The 23,836-nt window shown below is 52.3% G+C and overlaps 10 protein-coding genes across 10 annotated transcripts; 7 read left to right on the forward strand and 3 right to left on the reverse strand.

The window, feature by feature from the left end:
- Positions 1 to 632: 632 nt before the first annotated feature.
- Positions 633 to 2,397, forward strand: LTS14_001636 (uncharacterized protein; the record flags this gene model as incomplete). The annotated part of the gene is made up of 5 exons (XM_064834345.1): positions 633 to 837; positions 887 to 1,497; positions 1,566 to 1,975; positions 2,029 to 2,120; positions 2,180 to 2,397. 5 exons carry the CDS (start codon positions 633 to 635, stop codon positions 2,395 to 2,397), a joined length of 1,536 nt encoding a protein of 511 aa, XP_064698209.1.
- Positions 2,398 to 3,026: 629 nt separating this feature from the next.
- LTS14_001637 (uncharacterized protein) lies at positions 3,027 to 5,501 on the forward strand (the record flags this gene model as incomplete). The annotated part of the gene is made up of 3 exons (XM_064834346.1): positions 3,027 to 3,273; positions 3,326 to 4,169; positions 4,220 to 5,501. The coding sequence occupies 3 exons, from the start codon at positions 3,027 to 3,029 to the stop codon at positions 5,499 to 5,501; spliced, it is 2,373 nt and encodes a 790-aa protein (XP_064698210.1).
- A 420-nt stretch (positions 5,502 to 5,921) lies between these two features.
- On the forward strand, positions 5,922 to 7,662 carry LTS14_001638 (uncharacterized protein; the record flags this gene model as incomplete). The annotated part of the gene is made up of 4 exons (XM_064834347.1): positions 5,922 to 7,032; positions 7,091 to 7,303; positions 7,359 to 7,500; positions 7,560 to 7,662. 4 exons carry the CDS (start codon positions 5,922 to 5,924, stop codon positions 7,660 to 7,662), a joined length of 1,569 nt encoding a protein of 522 aa, XP_064698211.1.
- A 408-nt stretch (positions 7,663 to 8,070) lies between these two features.
- Positions 8,071 to 8,542, reverse strand: LTS14_001639 (uncharacterized protein; the record flags this gene model as incomplete). Its single annotated transcript, XM_064834348.1, has 2 exons — positions 8,071 to 8,432; positions 8,488 to 8,542. 2 exons carry the CDS (start codon positions 8,540 to 8,542, stop codon positions 8,071 to 8,073), a joined length of 417 nt encoding a protein of 138 aa, XP_064698212.1.
- Positions 8,543 to 9,000: 458 nt separating this feature from the next.
- Positions 9,001 to 11,154, forward strand: LTS14_001640 (uncharacterized protein; the record flags this gene model as incomplete). The annotated part of the gene is made up of 2 exons (XM_064834349.1): positions 9,001 to 9,876; positions 9,910 to 11,154. The coding sequence occupies 2 exons, from the start codon at positions 9,001 to 9,003 to the stop codon at positions 11,152 to 11,154; spliced, it is 2,121 nt and encodes a 706-aa protein (XP_064698213.1).
- A 91-nt stretch (positions 11,155 to 11,245) lies between these two features.
- LTS14_001641 (uncharacterized protein) lies at positions 11,246 to 12,745 on the reverse strand (the record flags this gene model as incomplete). The annotated part of the gene is made up of 3 exons (XM_064834350.1): positions 11,246 to 12,119; positions 12,174 to 12,256; positions 12,314 to 12,745. 3 exons carry the CDS (start codon positions 12,743 to 12,745, stop codon positions 11,246 to 11,248), a joined length of 1,389 nt encoding a protein of 462 aa, XP_064698214.1.
- Positions 12,746 to 13,216: 471 nt separating this feature from the next.
- LTS14_001642 (uncharacterized protein) lies at positions 13,217 to 14,002 on the forward strand (the record flags this gene model as incomplete). Its single annotated transcript, XM_064834351.1, has 2 exons — positions 13,217 to 13,541; positions 13,569 to 14,002. 2 exons carry the CDS (start codon positions 13,217 to 13,219, stop codon positions 14,000 to 14,002), a joined length of 759 nt encoding a protein of 252 aa, XP_064698215.1.
- Positions 14,003 to 14,446: 444 nt separating this feature from the next.
- UBA1 (E1 ubiquitin-activating protein) lies at positions 14,447 to 17,795 on the forward strand (the record flags this gene model as incomplete). Its single annotated transcript, XM_064834352.1, has 2 exons — positions 14,447 to 17,601; positions 17,657 to 17,795. The coding sequence occupies 2 exons, from the start codon at positions 14,447 to 14,449 to the stop codon at positions 17,793 to 17,795; spliced, it is 3,294 nt and encodes a 1,097-aa protein (XP_064698216.1).
- Positions 17,796 to 18,419: 624 nt separating this feature from the next.
- LTS14_001644 (uncharacterized protein) lies at positions 18,420 to 20,846 on the forward strand (the record flags this gene model as incomplete). Its single annotated transcript, XM_064834353.1, has 1 exon — positions 18,420 to 20,846. One exon carries the CDS (start codon positions 18,420 to 18,422, stop codon positions 20,844 to 20,846), a length of 2,427 nt encoding a protein of 808 aa, XP_064698217.1.
- Positions 20,847 to 21,114: 268 nt separating this feature from the next.
- On the reverse strand, positions 21,115 to 22,657 carry LTS14_001645 (uncharacterized protein; the record flags this gene model as incomplete). The annotated part of the gene is made up of 2 exons (XM_064834354.1): positions 21,115 to 22,382; positions 22,435 to 22,657. 2 exons carry the CDS (start codon positions 22,655 to 22,657, stop codon positions 21,115 to 21,117), a joined length of 1,491 nt encoding a protein of 496 aa, XP_064698218.1.
- Between the last annotated feature and the right edge of the window lie 1,179 nt (positions 22,658 to 23,836).

Consider the following 23,836-nt stretch of genomic DNA (forward strand, 5'->3'; position numbering starts at 1 on the left):
GTCCGTCGCGAAGCAGTGTATCGCAACTACTGTCCCACATCTGGAGACCTCCCCAAGCTGACAGAATCCATCAGGCGAGACTGCACTTAGGTCCTCAGTCCACATGTCGATGTCTAAGCTCGCTTGGCTTGGGAATTAGCTGGTCGTTCGACTTCCCAATGCGTCAAATTGGGAGCTCGCATCTATGCCATGGCGCTTACTCTGAACACATTACTCAGGCTCGGACACTTCTGCTCCTGTGCGAGATGGATTCTGGCTGCACCCCGGTTTACCAGGACATTGCCTAAGCCCCTCACACTTCCATGTTCTAGCTTCGCCAGCTCGCTACCAATGTCAAGGAAATAAGCCGGTCTCACGTATCCCTGACCAGTCTCGTTGCAGGATCATCGCTATCTTCCATGCAGTATCGAAGCCAAGCACCACACCATGGCCCAGGAACGGTGGCAGGATCTGCATAAGCTTACAACCCCGCACAAGATATACGTACCTTCCTCAAGTACAGCGGACTACAGGAGCTCTGTCCGTGGTGAGCATATGTATCAAGGCAAGACCTCCTCCGTAGTACAGAACTGTATTCTTCTACCGGCGACAGATCAAGGTATTGTTGCATTCCACTTTCATATCCCCTCAACATGGCTTCGTTCAAAGGGTACGACCTCATTGTGGTTGGGTCCGGGTTTGCCGGTTCCATGGCCACCCTGAACTTCTTGGAGGAGTGCAAGAAGCAGAAGAAGAACGGAAGAGTCGCCTTAGTGGAGGTGGGTAAGGACGGTGAGCGCTGTGGTGCCAGCCGCTGGACTATGGCATATCTCAGACTGGACAAAAACTTAGACTTTGGTATGTGTCCTAGAGTGCTATCTGCAGTGCTGCTACTAACCGTGCATAGATGAGGACTGGGTCAAGGAAATGCGACTGGTCAGCAATGGACTAGCAGATGAGGACTATTGCAACAAGCTCTGCAAAGAAGCCCCAGTCACGGCCAAATACCTACAAGAGCACGGCGTCAAGTGGGTCCACCATGACGAGACCAATGTCTTACTCGAGTTCAAGACCGACCAGCATTTCGTATTTCCAGAAGGTGGCGGGAAAGCTATCATCGCTAAGCTCTTTGAGCATCTGGGCACGTACGACAACTGCGACGTTCATTGGGAGACCGAGGCAATCAAACTGATTACAGATGATACGGGCGCCATTCGCGGTCTGAAGGTCAGGAAGAACGATGGGTTGCTTCACGATCTCCTCGCACCCAACGTCGTACTCGCATGTGGAGGCTTCGAGGGCAACAACGAGATGCTGTCACGGTATGTTGGCCGGAACACTCACTCACTACCTCTGATCGCTCCTGGTTTGAAGTACAATCGCGGCGCGGGTCTTCGCATGTCTCTGGAGGTTGGTGCTGGGACCGCAGGCAGCTTCGATGGCATCCACTGTGAGCTTGTTGATACACGAGCTGGCAAGCCGGACGCGGTGATCTGGGGTCATAACTACGGAATTGTTGTAGGTATCCGATGGCTGTTTATTAATGCTCAAAGTGATGGCTGACACTGTTCATCTGTGCCTTATAGGTGAACCAAGCCTGCAAGCGCTTCTACGACGAAGGAAAGCGCCATCTATTCGCCACCTTCGAGATGATCGCTTTGGAGTGCTGGAAGGACCAGAACCAAAGCTGCTTCTTCGTCACAGACCAAGACATCATGACCCGCTTCAAGGGTAGCTGGGTTTACGACACCACTGACAAGCCACCAGAGCAAGCGGACACAATCGAAGAGCTCGCCGAGAAGATGGGACTAGACCCCAAGGAGCTGAAGAAGACTGTAGACGATTACAACGCTGCTGTGAATGACAATGAGTTTGATCTGATGAAGCTTGACGGCAAAGCCACAACTGGTTTGTCGCCAAACAAGACAAATTGGGCGAACAAGATCGTCAAGGCTCCCTTTTACGGCTACCCAATGACTTCCAACCTCACCTTCACGTAAGTCTTGCTTCTTTCGCACCATCAAGAAGAGAGTACTCACCGTCCTACAGATACGGAGGTGTGAAGACCGATCTTAACGCTCGTGTCCTATCTACCAACGACATTCCGATCCCCGGCCTGTGGGCAGCAGGAGAGATGACTGGTCAGTACAGCATGCTCTTAAGCTAATGTGAGACTCCGAAGTGCTGACTATTTTTTTAGGCTTGTTCTACAACGAGTACCCTCCAGCCACGTCTTGCTTGAGGAGTATGACGTTTGGCAGGCTGGCTGGCACAGAGATAGCGCAGTACTTGGGCAAGAAGCAGGGAACGGCAAGTGAGAAGGCTATACCTTCTGAGCAAGATGCTGTCAGGTCGGATAGTCCGTTGCAAGATATGAAGCAGCATACACTAAGGGGTGAAGGTGTGACCGCTCATTGATAGGGCCGGAGATTGTATTCAGTCCCCGCAGTGCGAAACGATGTTGTTTCGCCATTGGATTGTCTTGTGTCGTTGTGTACCTTCTTAGCATAGCCTACCACTATCTGTTCGCATTTCATGCATCGCGTGTGTATTGGAATTATCGAAGTCGCCGTACCTGACTTTGGGATCCTTCGATGTGGAGCCGACTCCGCAAAGTCAAGCGTGCACTTCCTCCAGCTTTCAACTCTCCCTCCAATGCACTCCATTACGACCCGTCTAACTCGATACGCTATTTCGCAACAAAAGACGACCACTGTATCGGGATCCTGAGCTCGGGACTCGGCCACCCGATGTCTCCTCAGACATATGTCCTCTTCGACATGCTGTAGAGCACAACAGGTGTCATCCGCACGCGTTCCTTCGCGCAAACAAGGTACCTTAGCCATGCACATGCACGACCTGCTGCAATGCTACCATCCGCTGTCTCGCGAGTTGCCTGTTCCTGCGTACTGGGTGTCGATCAGTGGCTAGTCATCATATCCCCCGCCCTGACATGTGCATGGTAGGGTGCCGAAGTGCTTCATCTCGTTGCTTATCTATGGTAGCACCTCTTCCGCTTGAATCTCTACACCCCAAGCATGTTCACCATGCAGTCTTACCCAATATTGTTATTGCTTGGGCAGCTTGCCAGCGCTCAAGTCACTGATCCTCTGCAATACGTGGATCAGCTTGTTGGCAGCTCCAATGGCGGAAATGTGTTCTCTGGAGCTACACTGCCTTACGGTATGGCTAAGGCCGTGGCAGACACTAACAGCTCATCGAATCAAGGAGGCTTTACCACAGATGGTAGCAACGTAACAGGATTCTCCTCGATGCACGACAGTGGGACCGGAGGTGAGTTCTAGGTCGGGTGAAATACAGGCAGCCACACTAAGTAAGGTCCCAGGCAATCCTTCACTTGGTGACTTCGCTCTCTTCCCATATACTGGATGCGTGAACGATACAGTCGACGGCTGCATCTTCCCAAAGCTCGATCGTGCCACGCCTTTCGTCAACAGCTCTCTTCAAGCCTCGCCTGGCTATTTCAGTCTGACCCTGCAGAGTGGCGTCAACGTAGCTATGACTACGGCACAACATACTTCGCTCTTCAGATTCACCTTTCCTTCGTCCACAGCTCCAACATATGGCAACACTTCTACCCCATCGAACAGCCCGCTGATCCTGCTAGATTTGACGGACCTTGCAGACTCGAGACAGGACAATGCTACCATCAGTGTCGATGCGGCTACGGGACGAATGACGGGTAGCTCCCGATTTCTCCCTTCCTTCGGTACTGGCAATTACGTAGCATACTTCTGTGCCGACTTCTCTGGACCAGCAGTCCGCGACAACGGTATCTTTGTCAACAGCAGAGCCAGTTCAGATGTTAAGATCCTCACAATCTCCCGAGGTATCAATAGCAGACCTCTGCCTGGAGGAGCTTGGGTCCGCTTCAAGGACAGCAGTCCCGTCACAGTACGCACGGGCCTCAGCTTCATCTCGTCTGACCAGGCCTGCAGTCTCGCTGAAAATGAAATTCCAGCTTTCGACTTCGACGCAACTCAATCTGCAGCAGTGAGTGCATGGAGGGCTAAGCTCAGTCCAATCAGTGTCGCTACCACCGGCCTGAACAAATCTGTGCTCAAGAACTTTTACAGTGGCATCTATCGGACCATGGTCAACCCGCAGAACTATACCGGTGTTATTCCACTCGTGTCAGCAGATGAGATATGGTTCGATTCCTTTTACTGGTAAGGTCAATACAATGACATCGTACCATCGGTTGCTGATCATTTCTCAGCATTTGGGATCTTTTCAGATCACAACTACCGTTCTTGACCATTCTCGACACATTTAGCGTAGTCGACATGATCAATGGGATGCTGAGTATCTACAAATACCAGGGGTGGCTTCCAGACTGCCACATGAGCTTATGCAAAGGCTACACGCAAGGTGGAAGCAATGCCGATAATGTCATCGCCGATGCCTTCCTCAAGATCAATAACTCTGGCATTGACTGGGACCTGGCATATGAAGCCGTGAAGAAGGATGCAGAGGAAGAACCTTATGATTGGTGCTGCGAGGGCAGAGGTGGTCTTGATAGCTGGAAGAGCCTCGACTACATACCAGTCCAGGATTTCGACTACAAAGGATTTGGCACCATGACTCGTAGTGTGTCCAGAACATTGGAGTACTCTTACAATGACTTCTGCATTTCACAGCTTGCCAATGGTCTTGGCAATCAAGGCGACCAAGAGCACTATCAGCAGACGAGTGAGAACTGGGCCAACCTCTTCCGCAGCGATCAGACCTCATACACTTCCAACAATACCGACACAGGCTTTACCGGCTTTTTCCAACCGAAGTATTTGAATCAGACATGGGCTTTCCAGGATCCTTTGCATTGCAGCAATATCGACACGGATCCGAACTCGATCTGTTCATTACAAAATAATGCTGCCGAGACATTCGAAAGCAGTATCTGGGAGTATAGCTTCTTCGTTCCACATGATCAGGCTCGCTTGATCAGCACATTTGGCGGGCCGAAAGCGTTCGTGCGCAGACTGGACTATCTGCACGATCAGAAGATCACATATATTGGCAACGAGCCAGCTTTCTTGACAGTGTTCCAATACCACTACGCTGGCCGACCAGCACTATCAGCGAAGCGGAGCCACTTCTACATCCCGCAGTACTTCCAACCAACACCAGATGGTCTGCCTGGTAATGACGACTCCGGTGCCATGGGCTCCTTCGTAGCGTTTTCCATGATAGGCCTCTTTCCGAATCCTGGACAGGACGTCTATCTCATCACGCCGCCTTACTTTGCTTCTGTCAATATCACTAGTCCTGTCACTGGCAAGACGGCATGTATCAGGAATGTCGGATTCGATGCTTCGTACCAGAACATCTATATCCAGAAGGCAACGTTGAACGGAGAGCCGTATACCAAGAACTGGATTGATCATTCTTTCTTTACGGAAGGGAAGGAGTTGGTGCTGTATCTTGGACGGAACGAAAGTAGCTGGGGTACTCATGTGGCGGACTTGCCCCCTAGCCTCAGCGCATACCAGGGATTTTAGCATATATAATGATCTGGACATGGACAGACACTTATGGAGTTTTGTAGAATTGTCAGTCTTCTGGCTCAACCGATTGCTGTCGTCAAGAACAAGCTCCAGCATTCGATGCTAGCCAAAATGCTGACTACATTCTGAACATTCAAAAGTGTCCGGAATGTCGAGACCGCATGTTGGTAATGGTCACGATACCATCAATACGCTTTCGGCCATATCGTTAACTACCAGGTAGAAAAGGTGGGGCAGGCGATGACAATTCTAGAGACGCATGGAGATAGCAAACCAGGATAGCTCTAATCGCCGAGGCTTCCCATTACTCCAGATAGTCGTGTCATCGTTTGTTGGAGCACAACATGTCGTCCTACGTCCCACCACAGCCGCCTTGTCGCACTGTCCGGCTGCCGCCAACATCGCACCGCATATATGGCATCCCCCGCAGCTACACCTACACCTACACCAACACCATGTCCTGTGCTCGAACTCAGCCATGAGCTTCTGCATAGTATCTTCCTCCAGGTTGATCATCCGTCCGAACTCGCAAAATTGAGCTTGACATGTCGAGACTTCAATCACTACATCAGGAGTAATCGGCTACTGCACAAGGAGATATACGTTCGACGATATGACGAGCCCAAGCTCGACAGACCAGGTGATGAGGAAGCAGACTGGGAGCAGGACTTGCATGACTTAGTAAAGCTGGAGCGGCTGCTGGAGTGCGAGGGGCGGGAGCAGAAGCTGAAGAAGCTGGACTATGCTCAGCGGCATATCATGCGCCTAATTGAGACCGCCAACCCAGACCAGTCGTCGAACATCGAGCTACTTCGCAACCACTTCGTCCGGTCTGAGAACGCCGATGCCTTCCTCTGCTCCAGCTCCCTCTTCGCCCGAGCCGGCAACGAGCTCCAACGTGCAGCACCTACAGAAGAGCTCCGACAGGCTTCGGCAAAGCTCCATTGCATGTTTGGCGTGCCCATAGATCAGGTTCCAAGTCGATCCTCTTCCTCTCAAGCCCAATCCGATGTCTCACTCTCGCCATCAAGATGCACACGCCTCCAGATGCGACCATACCCCACCCACACCTACGCGCGAAGTAAAGTCTACGATCTACGAGAATACACCGATGCTTCGTTATGGGGTCCCTTTCTGAACGATGGCTCGCAGCGCGTAGACTGGGAGAAAGTAGAAGCCGTAATGATAGTCCTAGGCTTCAACCTCAACCGCTTCACCGAACGATCAGACGGCCGCTGGCAAAGAGTCTGGGACACTCCCTTCGAAGGCGCAGCATCGAACTCGTACCGCAGTATATCCTCTCCCACGGCAGCAGTCTCCAAAGACCTCGAGGTAGCCGAACAAGACGCATCCATGCTTAAGATCCGTGAACTCGCCGCCTCCCTCGATGCCCAAGATCCCTATGGTGTGAGTGGCACCTGGATGCGCGTAGTCTGTTTCCTAGACTACAACGACCTCTACGCCTATAACTTCACCACTCGCACAGCATCAGGCGAGCCCCGGCCACCAGTGGACACGGAAGAAGGTTTGATTGACCTGGCTGAGACTGTACGTAATCTCCACATGCTGATGTTTTGAGTTAGCGATTCGTCTAATAAAGATCAAGTTGCAAGTTACGAAGATCCTGCCACCGGGCAGTGGAGACGAGGATGATGAGGGTTATAATGAGGAGACTGGTGGGGACGGTTTGAATTGGAGTGCGTTCAGGGGCGAGAGATTGCCGATTGTGCATTTCAGGGGGAGCTCGAGGAGTTTGCATGCTAGCTGGGATCCGAATGCTAACAGCAAGATACGAGGTTTGTGCTTTACATCCTAGCTTTGGTGTTCGAGGAGACTGATGAGGATGTGTAGGTACTGTACGGCAAACGCCCGAAGGAGAGATAAGATGGACAACCTTCTCGATATTCCATGGCGAGGAACGGTGGCGGTCGGAAGGTATACAGGTGGGAGGTATACGCAGTGCACGTGGGGTGTTGGGCAACTGGTTTGACAAGTGGGAAATCAATGACAAGCCTCTGCTGATGCGAGATCGTGCTAACGAGAGATGTGCAGAGACTACGATATCCATGGCCCAGCTGGCCCGACCGCTTTCTGGAAACTCACAGATGATCTTGACGAGGAGAGGAATAGCAGTATGCCCCTGGCGTATTACTGATAATTCGGGGAGTGTTTAGATCTGTTCATGACTGATAGGATTGGCACCAATACTTTGATGCCACGAATAGGATGGTAATTGATAGCAACCTGTGGCAGACCTTGAACGACTTAGGGACGAAGCAGACACGACTTCAACGTTCTCGTGTAGTGTATAGCTTGCAGACAACAGTAATCTTCATCCGATTCATCTCCCAACATGACGGCTAGGTGAGCATGGGCTCTTGCGGCTTCCAGTATCACACGAACATACGGCGGCACGAGTGCTCATCTGGCATCGATGCATGTAGGGTCGTATCAGAATCACCGGGCCCTTCAGGACGGAGACCCGAATGACTCCATTTTTACAGCTCGTTAGCTACACATCTAGGCCCGGATATGCTCTTTTCAGTCACCATCCTCATATTCCCTATTGCAGCCTCTGCTCGCCCTGTTGGGGGATCTTTGGGTCATTCCTGTAAGCCATGTCCCCATCTCGCATCGTGGTACTGCCACCCAGGGTGCTGTTGCCTGTGGTGCCACTAGACTGCATGTTCTCCCTGAGCCCGGCAGTGGTGCTAGTGCTCGTACCAGCAGTGCCGACACCGGCGGCTTGCTCGCGGTGAATCTCTTCCTCCGTCTTCTTGTTGCCGGACATGATGAGCTTGTTTAGGAAGGAGCCTTGTTTGCCGTAGGGTTCGTTGGACTCTTCGGCGTGGGCATACTCGCGGTTAGCGTGGCGGTGGGTCTCGTCGTCAAGGTCCTCGGGGTCGTGGTAGTCGTTGAAGTCGGCTGGAATGGTTATGTTAGTATGGTATGCAAGAGTGGGTATGAGTATATTGCGTACGGTTCTTGTCGTGCAGCGACAACTTCCGACGGAGCTTCTCCCTGATGTTCTGCATTTTGATCACGTGTGATGGGTGACTCGTGGATTGAAGTGGTGTTCTTGATATCTAGCACAGACGGTTGATGTGATCTCGTGCTCCAATGTCTACTGTGAGCAGCAGTCCAGGTACGAAGTGGAGGTGAGCAAGTGGAAGGCACAGCTCTCGGCAGAAACGTAATGGCACGTGGGGCACAAGACGGGAAGCAGCAGGAGCGAACGTCTGGTCCCTTCTTCCAAGAGCGGGGCAAATATCAGATCTGACGTCATCATAATGGGTAGTTCCTGGCCTGGACAGAAGCCACCGCCACTTTGAGGAGACGGCTCAAAATATTCCTATTGGCTGTCGCGGACCTTTCTCTTGGGTATTAACACTTGAGGCTAAACTTACGCGTCTTCCACAATGACCATGCGTCTGCCGTCAACAACAGACATGGCACATATCTGACTGACCCACAAGGACTGCCGTCGATAGCCATGCTGCACGAAGTCCTGCTAGCCTTGTCCGGACATCCCTCGCCTCTGTTCGACAAGGGTGGAAGGCACGACAATCCAGATCTGCACTCATTGCTCTCTCCGTCTGAAGCAGCATTGCTGAAAGGCATTGGAAGACTAGCGGAACACCACCGTCAGCTTCGACGACATGCCAAGTGGATTGCCTCAAAGCATCGGTCTACGATCTGCCGTGCCGTGGCAACATGTATACAAGAAACCCATCTTGCTCGCTTTCAGAAGAAGATTCTAGCAGTTGAGAGCAAGATACTAACCAAGGATCCTACTATCGTCGGTGCCTACGATATCGTACCTCTTGCAAGCGTCGCTGCTGAATTCGATGACTGGCATCGGCTGATGCAATGGCTATGGGACATCACATGTTCCATGCAGCCAGATGGCTCAGATGATGTCGCTGCTGGCTGTACTGGCGCCGCTCTGATCAACAGACTACGGAATGAAACAAATACTGGCTTCCCTGAGATTGGGCAGACAGCGATAGGTCTGAGCACCGTCGCTGAAGTCGCGTGGCTGAGGCAACTTTCTCCTTGGCTTGTGTATGGAAAGCTGCCGATACACAGCACGGTCGACTTCTTCGTCAAGCTCGAGGCGACGAGCAACGGCGGTCAGCCTGCTTTCACCAAGGACAAAGATCTCCTCCCATGCTTCGTATCTCCCGCCACAGCATCATCGATCTTATTCGTTGGCAAATCCGTCCGTCAGGCTGGAAGCGCCGTACCACAAGGTCCAAATCTATATCGCGGCAACATCGACCAGCAGCTTGCTGCGACGCATCTCGAAAAGCTCAGCTCCCTGCCTCTACCAATCAATCCGGCACAACTATCGCGGGCTGTCTCCGCTGTCAGACTATCACTCTCTCATAACGTTCTACAGCATTTGTTACCCATGGGTGACATCACGTGTCTGCTGACTTGTCTGCGGCGCTACTTCCTGCTTGGGCATGGAGAGTTTGCTACGGTCTTGATCGACGAGGCAGAGAGGCTTGTGACTGGCCGGCAGCAAGGAACGAGTCGTCTACTGCAGCAAGATCCCGTCAAAGGTCTCCAGAGCCTGTCGATCAAAGATCCAGAACTCAATCAGACGCTCACTTCGACGTGGAAAGTGCTTGCACGAGATGACGAGTTGGGTAGCGATGATACGCTGGACTTTGCACGGAAGCATACTACTCTCGAGACGCCGAAGACAGACTTTAAACGTCCCACATCAGCTGACGGCGTCAGAAATTACTCACAGACCATCTCCCCTGTCGAGTTTGGTGATTTGCTCTTCCCAACCACAACGATGCTGCATCTCGACGCTGGTCCGCCCTTAGATCTCTTAGTTTCGACTCAAGATGTTAGAAACTATGCCAAATTTCACTCGTACATCCTTGGTATACGCAGGGCGCAGTACAAACTGGCCAATCTTTGGCGACGGACTAGTTCGCGACGTGGTGACACTGGTAAGCGGAAGCCAAGTTCCGGATTGTCGACAAAGCATGACATGCGCAAGATCTGGGCTACCAGCAGTGCAGCATTGTTCCTCGTCTCGGAGACGGCGGCGTACTTCGAAGGCGATATTGTCCGTGAATCATGCGACCACTTCGAACAGTGGGTCAAGCATCCTGTGGCAGGTGAAGACACGGAGTTATCAGCCAGTAGTGTCCACAGCAAGGCAACGGAAGTGGCACAAAGGGATCCCGAGACGCTCGCTGCTGCTCATCGAGCCTTTTTGGCGGCTCTCACATATGCACTTTTACTTACAGATTCCCAATACACTCGCGAGCTGCGTTCCCTCCTCGGCAACATTGACGCACTGATAGCGTTCTTCAATCGCTTCCTAGATATCCAACAAAAAGCAGATGTCGGAAGTGAAAGCTCTTACACCACGGCAGAACAGCAGAAGATGGCATTAGAGCTCGATCGAGCGAGAAAGAAGGTCGACAGTGATTCGAGATCTGTAGTCAACCGTCTACGACAGCTCGATCGTGACAGGCTTGGCTCGCAGCGGTACTTGCATGTTCCAGTGCAAGAGAGCGGCGGATTTGAGCCGTGGAAAGGTGGTGGTGTTGATCGCCTGCTTATGAAACTGGAATTTGGGAGGATGAGAGATGAAGAAATGGGCTGGGACGTAGTATAGATGCAATGGCTCACATGAATGATGAGATCGGTAGTGGGCGCACATGGTGCAGCCTTGCAGCTTTTGAGGTCTACACTCACGATGAGAAACCTCAAATAAAGCTAATCGGTTTCCCGGGACTTTTGTAACATATGCCCTGCTTCCACACGTGACTGACATGATCAGGTCCAATTAGTATCTTGATATCTTCGAGTGGATTGGCATCCACGCCAATAAAATCCGCATCATATCCTTCCTTCAGCTGTCCCGCCTTTGGTGCTTGCGGCCCCAACGTCAATGGCCCATTAGCCGTCGCAGCTTCGATAGCTTGCAGTGGTGTCATCCCAGCCTTGACATGATAGTATAGCTCCATCGCATTTAGCCCCTGGCGGACAAGCTTGCTCAAAGGATTTCCTGGCGGGAGTGTACCAGTCGAGTCTGTGCCGATGGCACAAGTGACGCCTTTGCGGATGGCCGTTTGCATTGCGTTGAACTGATGTGCTGCTATCTCCCGCAGCTTCGCGTACCCTCTTGAGGAGAAGAAGTCTTTGTTGGACTTCAACCCGTTCTCCACGATCAAGCGAGTGGTGACTAGGATGGCATTCTTCTCAATCATGAGATCGGCAGCTTCATCGTCGAGATAGCTGCCGTGCTCGATCGTCTTGACCCCGGCGTGTAAGGCTGCCATGATGCCTGCTTTGCCATGACAGTGAGCGCCAATAATCCTCTGGGCACGAGCGGCCTCTTGGACCATCGCTTCCATCTCTTCCGAGGAGAATTGCTGATCTACTGGATTATCGAGCTCTGAGCCCACGCCTCCGGACCCGCAGATCTTGATCACTTTGGCGCCAGCGCGGAGTTGCATGCGCACAATCTTGAGACACTCTGGTACGCCGTCTGCCGTTTGGAACGGTGAGCCGTGAGCGCAGAGGTCGTCGAACCAGGGTTTGGGGAGCGGATGCAAATCTGCATGGCCACCTGTGGGACTATATCATGGGAGATCAGCGCGAGTCATCGTGCTTGGAGACGAGCAGCGATACCTGATTATGCTGTTCGAGCTATAGATCTTCGGACCAACTAGACTGCCTTCTTCTACTGCCTCGTCAAGCTGTATACCACAGCCCTACAAGATCGTCAGCCGGGCCGTTCGTCCAAATTATGCACCCGACGCAAGACTGACCGCCATCTCCCGCACGCTGGTAAACCCAGCATCCAGCAGGCGCATCAAATCAGGAGCACACCTTGCGCCAGTCAAGGCTTGTTTCTGTTGACTCTGTAGTATGGCATCCCAAGCCACCGCTTGCACGGCTATGAAGTGGACGTGGCAGTCCCACATCCCAGGCATGAGTACTTTGACATTGTACTTTGGGAGGTGGGAGTACTCTGTGGCGATTGAGCTGGAGTGGCCGACTTTGGTAATCTTGTTGCCTTCCACTACGATTGAGCCATTCGTGATGGGGTCGCCTTTGCCTGGGATTAGAAGTTCCGACTCGACGATGAATTTGTCTTTCTTTGGCTCTTCTTCTTTGGTCCACGATCCGTCTTCAATGCTCAGGTCTTCCATTGAGCTGGCTGCGGCTGGACCGCTGGTGAGGAATGGGTTGCCGCGCATGATGAGTGACTGTTAGGAAAGGAACAGCCGGCAAAGCTTGTGATGAGGAGAGGTACAGACATGTACGTCGACTGCTTCGTACAGTAGCCGATTACAGCTGATGCACGACCTGCTTCTTTCGGCAAGATAGATGCAGGTACCACTTGCAAGAGGGGCCGCCGACGATCATTTCGCTTGGAGATGACTTCAAGAGCGCCCTCTGGCGCTGACCTCAATGATCGTGATGTCAATACGGGATCTATGTAGATTGTGCTGTGCTGACAGAGAGCGAACATGTCCCACGGAGACTGAACAATGTGGTGCAGCTGTCGAGCAGTTGTGGTCCCGCCACTTCTGCAGCTGAATCTGTTGCACATATTGATAGAGCTGATACTCACCACGCTCAACTTTCACTGCGTCCTCTCGACACACATGAGGAGATGTCAGAGCTTCCATCTGATTTGATCGAAGGTTTCTGAAGAGACGAAAAATATGGCTTCTTCGCCTGATGCGGCTGTTATCGATCTTGCCACCAAGCCCAAGGACCATCTCACAGCACTCCCATCAGAGCTACTGCACCTCGTCTTTGATTATGTTTTCCCAACACATATAGAGGACATCGCCTTCCTCCAGGAAGATGTACTGGTACGGCTGAAGAAGACCCCACATGATCTCGAGAAGCTCGCCATGACCTGTCATTCCCTTCGCGACGAACTCGATGCATGGGCAAGACATTGGGTCATCTCTCATGCCGAGATAGCTCGCTACAAGCCACTGAAGAATCAAAAGAAAGAATCGAGCCGTCTTATGCTGCGTGGTAAGGGTGGACTACTGACCTGGAAAGCAAAACACTGCATCTTCTGTGGCAAATACTGCTCTCGCTCCGCGATCCTCTCAAATGGCTTCCGCTGCTGCACGAAATGCGATCTGAAGCACTGGCCTGACAAGATTACAAAGACGCAAGCCAAGGAAGAGTTTAATCTACGCGACCATCAGCTCCTGCCACAGCAGCACAGTCCAGTCCTGGTCAAGCACGGCGCGAATAAGTTTCCCCGGCTTCGCTATGGTACATGCATGACTTCAAACATCCGTACGACGATGTTTTTGCGTGAGGACGTAAGGAGGCTGGCTGAAGCGATCCATGGTGATGTAGAAGCACATATGGCCGCTCAGAGGCGTGCGGCTGATGCTCGGAAGAGAAAGATGGAGGCGAATGCTGAGAAGAAACGGCAGATGGACGTCGAGTGGATGAGGCTCATTGCTCAGTCGACCTACTAAGAGTGAAGTTGGTATCGGTTGAGGTGGCCTCGGTTCCCACGATATCTTGCGTGGGATTGATAGCGATGATGATTTGGTTGACTTTGGCTTGAGCGATAACGATACCCGCCATGACCGTAATATACATAGGAGCGATCTTGGACATATGGATCATGCATTGCTTCATTACCTCTCCTCTCCAGAAGTAAAACTGTTTGCTTTCTGTTCCGGGCGGAAGCCATATCATGGCGTCCGTGCACGGCCCATTCAGGCATCTACGTCAAGGCAGGGTCTCGTTGACTCAAACAGCATTAACGTTACACTTTGCCGCCGCGATTACAAAGGCCTATTTCTGACCCACCTTCTCTGCCCAGAATCGCATTCAGTGACCACTAGAACTCCACATCTGTCTCATTGACTAAACACTCCTTCTCCCTCTCTACAAGACACATTGCTGTCTACCTTATGAGCTCGTCAGAAAAGTCCAACCCCACGCCTGCGTTGTACGATAACAATACGAGTTCTGAGGCAACAGTCCTGGTCAAGCTGGGTAAACGCCGTCTCTCCGGAGAGGAGGCAGTGGCCAACGACCATCCGCAGCACAAGAAGGGAAAGACGATGACGGACAGTAACGGCACCAACGGTGCTGCCGCCAAGATGGACGTAGACAGTCCTACGCCGGCTGTTGAGCAGCTCAAGCAGGCTCAGCAGGGCGACGGAAACGGCGAGATCGACGAGAGCTTGTACAGTCGGCAGCTGTATGTGTTGGGCCATGAGGCGATGAAGAGGATGGGAAGCTCGCACGTGCTTGTGGTTGGTATGAGGGGGTTGGGTGTGGAGATTGCGAAGAACATTGCCTTGGCCGGCGTGAAGAGCTTGACAGTATGGGACCCCAAGAAGGCGAGGATTGAGGATCTGAGCTCGCAGTTCTTCCTGCATCCGAGTGATGTTGGCAAGCCGAGGGCCGAAGTCACGGCGCCGAGAGTGTCAGAGCTCAATCCATACACACCTGTCAGCGTTCATCCAGGCAACAGCCTTACCGACGACCTCAGCCAGCTCAAGAAGTACCAGGCTGTCGTTCTCACGGATACGACGTTGAAGGATCAGATCAAGATTGCGGACTACTGCCATCAGCATGGCGTTTACGTGGTCGTCACAGACATCTATGGCTTGTTCGGCACAATCTTCACAGACTTCGGCAAGAACTTCACTTGCGGCGACCCTACTGGCGAGAACCCGGTGAATGGTATTGTTGCTGGTATTGATGACGAGGGTGTGGTGTCTACATTGGAAGAGACAAGGCATGGACTGGAGGATGGCGACTTCGTGAGCTTCACCGAGGTGGAAGGAATGGAGAAGCTGAACGATGGTACACCACACAAGATCAAGACGTTGGGTCCCTACACATTCTCGATTGGCGACGTGTCAGGGTTTGGGAACTACAAGCGTGGTGGGTTGTACACTCAGGTCAAGATGCCGAAGATCATGGACTTTGAGACCTTCAGTGAGCAGCTTAAGAAGCCAGAGCTGTTGATCTCGGACTTTGCCAAATTTGATCGTCCTGCACAGCTGCACGTCGGCGTCCAGGCACTCCACGCTTTTGCCGAGAAGAATGGCGGAGAGTTCCCTCGTCCCATGAACGAGTCAGATGCAGCGGAAGTGCTGGAGACTGCACACGCGATCGCAAGTGCATTGGACGACAAGCCGGAGCTGGAAGAAAAGATTATCAAGGAGTTGTCTTACCAGGCGCGAGGTGACCTCTCGCCTATGGCTGCATTCTATGGCGGTCTGGCAGCGCAGGAGGTGCTCAAGTCTGTGTCTGGCAAGTTCCACCCTATCAAGCAGTGGCTGTACTTCGACTCACTTGAGTCCCTACCATCGGGGTCTGTCCGCAACGAGCAGGAGTGCAAGCCTGCTGGTTCACGATACGACGGTAACATTGCTGTGTACGGCAAGTCATTCCACGACAAGATTGCCAATGTCAAGCAATTTCTGGTCGGTGCTGGTGCCATCGGGTGCGAGATGCTCAAGAATTGGGCGATGATCGGACTTGGAAGTGGCCCGAAGGGTAGTATAACTGTGACCGATATGGATCAGATCGAGCGCAGTAACCTCAACCGGCAGTTCTTGTTCAGGCCGAAAGATGTCGGTCAGCTCAAGAGTGAGTGTGCAGCTCGTGCTGTGCAAGAGATGAATCCAGATCTCAAGGGCAAGATCACCGCGTTGAAGGACCGTGTGGCACAAGACACTGAGCATGTCTTCAACGAGGACTTCTGGAACAGCATGGATGGCATCACGAACGCTCTGGACAACGTCGACGCGCGCACATACGTTGATCGGCGTTGTGTTTTCTTCCATAAGCCTCTGCTTGACAGCGGTACCCTCGGCACGAAGGGCAACACTCAAGTCGTGCTGCCACGCATGACTGAGTCGTACTCCAGCTCACAAGATCCCCCTGAGCAGTCCTTCCCAATGTGTACACTGCGATCATTCCCGAACAACATCAATCACACCATCGCATGGGCGAAGGACCTCTTCCACACCTACTTCGCTGGCCCCGCTGAGATCGTCAATGCCTACCTCACACAGAAGGACTACCTCAGCACTGCGCTCAAGTCATCAGGAAATGAGAAGCAGACACTAGAGACACTAAAGGAGTATCTGCAGACGGACAAGCCAGAGAGCTTCGATGACTGCATCGAGTGGGCTCGCACGCAATTCGAGAAGCAGTACAATAACGCGATTGCACAGTTGCTTTACAACTTTCCCAAGGACTCCAAGACCTCGTCTGGTCAGCCATTCTGGTCGGGCCCGAAGCGCGCACCAGATCCTCTCAAGTTTGACCCCAACAACGAGACTCACTACACCTTTATTCTTGCTGGTGCCAATCTTCACGCTTTCAACTACCACATGAAATCATCATCAGACAAACAGCATATACTGTCGGTACTTGACCACATGATCGTTCCTGAGTTCAAGCCTGATCCGGGCGTCAAGATCCAAGCTGACGAGAAGGAGCCTGATCCCAACGCTGGCGCGGATGCTATGGACGACAACGATGCGGTCGAGACCATTGCCAGGGGTCTGCCGCAGCCGAAGACCTTTGGCGACTTCAAACTTGAGGCGGTCGACTTCGAGAAGGACGACGACACAAATTTCCACATCGACTTCATCACTGCAGCCTCCAATCTGCGTGCGGAGAATTACAAGATTCCGACAGCCGACCGCCACAAGACCAAGTTCATCGCCGGTAAGATTATCCCAGCCATCGCCACTACGACGGCCCTTGTCACTGGTTTGGTCATCCTTGAGTTGTACAAGATCATCGACGGCAAGACGGACATCGAACAGTACAAGAACGGTTTCGTCAACCTGGCCCTACCCTTCTTCGGCTTCAGCGAGCCCATCGCTAGTCCGAAGGGTACATACCAGGCGCCCAATGGCGAAGTCACAATCGACAAACTGTGGGACCGCTTCGAGAGCGAGGATGTCACACTCCAGCAGTTCTTGGAAGATTTCAAAGAGAAGGGGCTGAGCGTGACCATGATCTCTTCGGGAGTGAGCTTGCTTTATGCCAGCTTCTATCCTGCGAGCAAGAACAAGGATCGCCTTCCCATGAAGTAAGTCTAGCAATCGCAGCGCGCTGTCTGACACTATATACTGACCAAGTTGCAGGATGTCAAAACTTGTCGAGCACATTAGCAAGAAGCCGATACCCGATCACCAGAAGAACGTGATCTTTGAGATCACTGCCGAAGATGTCGCTGAGGAGGATGTCGAGATTCCTTATGTCATGGTCAAGTTGCAAAAGTAGGAGATGCAGTGAGCGTGTATCAGAAGGATAGGATGGATCAGAATGCCCTGTGGTTTTAATGCATTGCGTCGGCGTCCAAGGCGCTCAGGAAGACATCCCGGAGGACACCCAAGGCTTCCTTCTGCTCAAATTTTGGGGCGGCTGGAGGGTGGAGATTATGGTTCAACATTGGGGGCAGCAAACGCAGCATCATGGCGGATGTCTCTGCTCTGATCTCAGACATAGCATATAGAATTTGTGTTTACTTGTGTATGTAGAAAGCTAGAATGTCCTGCTCACTACTCATCCACTGTCAATGGTTAGTATATTATGTGGTCCAAGCTCTCTGAGTGAATGCCGAGGTCTACATGTGGAAGCTACGACAATCTATATCACTGTAAAGACAGTATCCTGTGTACTGCAACAGTAGAGCCGGAGCGTTCCAAGACCACCTACCCGTCGCCGGCATAATCGTACGACAAGAGGCGGTATATATTGATTCTGATCGGCGTACGGCCTTGATTCGCTTCCGTGGCCGTGTCACGTTAACATTGCTACTCAAGCTCGACACATCCGCGAACCGGTAATAATGCTATGAAGATATACGCTCTTGCAGGATTGTAGGGCTGTAGAATACGTCCCACAATGGGTGACCAACATTCTCATCCTCCAGCCCCGGATATAGCAATTCTCAGCGACTCCATTCAGGTTCACGCTTCGAGCATATCCGCAGAGCAAACCTCGGCCGAGCAGTCACTTCTGGAGCCTTATGCACGCTTCCGGCAAGATCCTCTCAATGCTCTGCAGGAGCTCGGTCTCCACTTGGCTGGAAGGGAATGGCGAAGCTACGACAGGGTCATCGGCCAGCGCATATTCTATCCTGGCTTCAGCGAGGAGATGACGGCTATGGTGATGCAGCAGAAGAAGCTGCGAGATAGGATCGCTGACCTTGCACAGAAGAGGGTCGAGGTTGAGATACATGAGGGTTCGCTGGGCGCAAAAGGTCTGGATGGAGAAGAGCAGGAACACAGGACTCGGCGGCTGGCGAGAAGACGAGAGATCGAGGAGCAGTTGCGAGGCGTGGCGGAGAAGTGGACAGATCAGATGATTTGCAAGATGGACAGCAACTGGTTCATTCGTTCCGCTTACTACATCGCCACTCAACTTCTGACTAGAGCATATCACCAAGGCATTCACGTTAATAGCGATGAGGTGCTGCATCTGAGAAGTGTGGCGGAGGAGGCGGCGAAGAAGAAACAGTCTATTATCTTCTTGCCTTGCCATAGATCACATGTCGACTACGTATCGTTACAGCTCATCTGCTACCGACTTGGCCTGGCTCTACCTACCGTCGTTGCAGGCGAAAACTTAAACTTTCCTGTCATCGGACCATTCCTACAGCATGCTGGCGCGATGTGGATCCGGCGGTCATTTGGAGATGATCAGCTGTATGCAACGCTTGTGCAGGCGTACATGGACACCTTACTGCAAAACGGCTTCAATATCGAATGCTTCGTGGAGGGTGGTCGTTCAAGAACTGGCAAGTTACTACAGCCGAAGTTCGGCATATTGAGCTACTTCCTGGAAAGCATACTTTCCGGCTCCATCGAAGATGCAATTATCTGCCCTGTCAGTACGCAGTACGACAAGGTCATTGAGGTGGACTCGTACGTTCGTGAGCTGCTAGGACAACCGAAACCCAAGGAAGACCTCGTGTCCTTTCTGTCTGCTTCAAACGTCCTTTCACTCAAGCTTGGACGTGTCGACGTACGCTTCAAAGAGCCATGGAGCTTGCGAGGCTTCATGGACCAGCAGCGATCACGGCTACATAAGCAGTCTGCCAGTTTGCAGACTATGTATGACGATGCGCTGAGGAGGAAGCTGCTTACTACACTCGGCTACAAGGTCCTCAAGGACATTAATGATGTGTCAGTCGTTATGCCTACAGCGTTGGTAGGCACTGTCTTACTGACACTGCGAGGCCGTGGTATTGGAAAGTCAGAACTGGTCCGTCGAGTCAACTGGTTGCGTGAACGAGTACGCGCTCAGGACGGCCGTGTCGCGCATTTTGTCGGCTTGGAGACCGAAGCTGTGGTGGAAAAGGCCTTAGAAGTCCTTGGCCCGAAATTAGTTGGCAGTGTACCCGATCTGCCAGAGCCGACCTACTATGCCGAGGATCGATTCCAGCTGAGCTTCTACCGCAACATGACGATACATCTGTTTATATCCCAGGCTCTGGTTTGTGCTGCGGTGTATACGAAGGTCAAGCGCGGCGGCCATGAGCAGGGACAGCGTGTGCCGTACGCTGAGCTAGAGGACTATGTGCATTTCCTCAGCCAGCTGTTCAGGGCAGAATTCATATATCCTACCGAGGCACTAAGTGAGACCTTGTCAAGCACCATCGCAGGCCTAGAGAAGGATGAGGTCCTGCAGAGATCCCAAGAAAGTAGCGGGCGCATAGAGGTATCTTATGTTGAACTACATCCCAAGGAGCGCTCGGACGGTCGAGAAAACTTCGACTTCTACTGCTTCATGATCTGGCCCTTCATCGAAGCTAGCTGGCTCGGAACGATCAGCATCTTCATGCTCACGCCACCACGAGACTACCATGACTTTGAGGCCTGGCTCGACTTCAAAGCTTTCCAGGACCGAGCTCAGCTGCTGGGCAAGACGCTGTATCACCAGGGAGATCTTTCTTACTTCGAAGCCGTCAACAAAGAAGCTCTCAAGAATGCAATTAGTCGCGCTGAGGAGGAAGGCATCATCGTCGTGAAGCGCAGCAGAGACCCCAAAGTGCCACCAAGAGTACGTCTGGATCTGGAATGGCTGCCACCAAGAGATGAAGCCGGCAAACTAGTGCCAGATGGACGATTGTGGGAGTTATGCGAGCGTATAAGTCAAAGCCGCAAAAAAGGCAAGAATCGGCGAGATGGTGCCACGGTCAAGACGCGGGTCCTGGCTCTGGCACATTCGGTTGGTGCGAGCTTGTTTGATTGTGCTGTCTGGGACGCTGAAGGCACGGGAAGCAAAAGCAAAAGACGAAGAGGCATTCAAACCAGAGCGCAGTTGTAAGTACTCGAGAGCATGAGCAGAGAGCGATGTAAAGCTCTAGTTCAGAGCCATTATAGCCTCGCAAGGCAATGCTTCAGAGTCTATACTACATAATTTCCTGGCTGCTTTCTGCTGCCTAACACGGCTCATACGAAATCGAAACACCAACGCTGTCGAAACAACCTGCCACTAACTCCAGACTTCGGTCTTCCTCTTCGACGACGCCCTGGACTATACGTGGGCGAGAGACATTATCATTTATGAGAAATTATCGTCACCTCCTCTTTCATTATACCGTCCGGATTGGCGGTAGTGTTGGTGGTTCCGGCGGGAATTTCGGGCTCGTGAGAGCTTTCGGCGGCACAGTCAATGGTGAGTTCGAAGCAGTCAAAGGTGAATTCTCCGACCTTTGTGAGAGGTTACTGTTTGGTCGCTGGATGCTCAATCCCACAGCGTTGTTGTGAGCCACAGGTCGTAATGCCCATCGACCTGTTCGTGCATCCCAGCCCATCTCCGCCTCCACACCGTCGATACCAATATCTGCTGCGTTCTCCAAGTGATGATGCTGCTGATGTCCTGCTTCTTCATCACCAATGTATGTGTGCTCGCCATATGTTGGGTATGGCATGACGTAAATGCCGTCTTCGCCGAGTCCTGCTGAGACGTCTTCTCGTGATATGCCACCCCATGACACCCTGCTCTCACGTGCCATAGAGTTGCGTGTACCGCCCCAAGATACTCTTGAGCTCGGTGCTCGTGACCAGCCAGTCGCTGTTGAGCCCACAAGATGGCGCATACTGTCTCGGTTCCCAAGAGCAATCTTCTCGTTACCAGGCTCGCCAGCGAATGTGAAGCCCCCTCCATATGAATACGGACCTTTCGCGCCGTTTGGGATGTGGAAGCGCTTGTCTATCCGCATTAGACCCCAGAAAGCCACCACGCACCATTCGATAGTGAAGTTGAACAGGTAGAAGCACGTCTTGCTGTAGTACCAAGGCGGTTGCTCTGTGATGTAGCGGACTGGAAGGTACAGTGTCGCACATCGCCAGCTCGCTCCCAAGCACAATAGTGTTGATGTGCCGAGTATCATGGCGATCTTGGTGCGCATGGTACCAGCGCCGAATTTGTCGACCGGCTTAGCAGTGCCCTTCCTCGCTTGAATCCTTCGAGCAACTACAGAGGTCAGGACGATCGGGATCGGTAGGAAGGAGACGACAGCGTAAAGACTTTCGCCATAGAGCTGAATGTCGTGTACGGCGCGTAATGTGAATTCACTAAGTGTGTAGAATGAATAGATGACGCCGACGATGAGAGCCAGAATAGTTGCCACTATAATGACGAATAACATAGGAAAGGCGATCGAGAATGGCTTGGACCAGCCAATGTGAGGGTGCTGTGCTCGCACGATTCGTTGTGTGAAAAAGAGGTTGGCCAGGAACAGCAAGATGATACCAGCATAGACGGCGACTTGGGCGGCGATACCAATCTTGACGTTGGTAGGATGGACAGCCCATGCTATTCGAGCACAGTTTGCGAATATCCGTGTGAAGCAGAAGCCTGTAACATAAATGTCAGCTGGAGTAGCTATCGCAGAGACCTCGACACGCACCGAAGAGCATGCCGCATATGATGAACTTTTTGCCGTGTCTGGCATTGTACTTCAACAAGAACATGTGTCCAGCACCAGCCAGGATGAATAAGAAAAGGAAGACCGCGCAGACTGGCACGTCAGGTAATATCGACGGCGTCTCTCCCAGGCCCTGCTCCTGAGGAATGTACGGCGCGCCATGGGCCTCTGCTATCGCAGCAGCTTGCTGAGCTGCGTTCGACATGGTGTGAAGTCCTGGGCTCGGTATGCGTACTGAGTAAAGTGAGGGTACAAGAGAAAGGCACGATAGCAAAGTACAAGGTCCAGGCCAAGATCTAAGAACGGATCATTGGCAATGCCAATATCTGGGCCGTTGAGCGGAGGAGGTAGCAGTCCCTTGCTACCGCAGCTCTCTAGCGGGCGAAGAAATCAGGCTCGATGGAGAAGAAATGATGGGTCGTTGCGATGTGAGAAACAATGACGGTGGCAATAAGACAGTATGTCAGGTCGACCTACGCCATCTCTGCGTGATATTAGTGCAGTCATGGTTGGGGGGCTTGGGAACTGGGGAGCCGTTCGCATCCTTGTCTTGGAATAGCAGAGATCTGTGTCCTGAATCCCGGCACGCAGGTCGAGCTGCGCGTGTAGTGAGTGGTCGAACGGCTATCGTGCATATGAGCCGCGATCGGTAGCGCCGGCAAGTGCGGGAGGCTGCTTCATGACGACGAGACAAGCAACGGCGAGGACTCGAGATCAGTGCCACATCATCGAGTCCAACTTGACACTACGAGTCAACGACAACGACACTGGTTTGCCGTTATAGCCTGAGAGATAGCACATTTATTGAAGACTCTGGGTCACGATGGCCACAGATCGACAGCATTGGCTTCCAAGTCGACTAAGATCTCAGTTGCCCTGATCTGGCTTTATGTACTCCTTTGAATCAATCAATTTTCAGCCCCTGGACATCTTGGTCCGCAGCAGCACCGACTCCCCGCCTCGTCACGAATCCAACCCAGTCTTTTCGTCTGGTTTGGTGGGTGCTTGAGTAACTTGACAGTGACCAGTCCATGGCCTTGGCATGTCCTGATATATGCGGTGATTGCACTGAAAAGAGGTGCATGCTGTCTATTGGATGGTTGTATCACCTTAACTCAGACATGTTGGTGTCTATTAGGCTTCGAGCTTATCTATTCCTGCCAGCGCCACCAGATCTAGGATTCCGTCAACTCAAGCAGCTGCGTGAGGTGACCTTGTATCTTCGAGGAATTACTTCATGAATGCCGTCTTGTAGTGCTTTGTTATTACACAGACTGCTGAAGTGAAGCACACCGAATAAACACGACAAACACAAGCATCTGCATCATAATGCATCACAGATCACATGGATCATTGAGTGCAAGGTACGGACCAGGGTGGCGTG

This window comes from Recurvomyces mirabilis (genome assembly GCF_035927965.1).
Source record: "Recurvomyces mirabilis strain CCFEE 5264 chromosome Unknown scaffold_3, whole genome shotgun sequence".
Lineage (NCBI taxonomy): Eukaryota > Fungi > Ascomycota > Dothideomycetes > Mycosphaerellales > Teratosphaeriaceae > Recurvomyces > Recurvomyces mirabilis.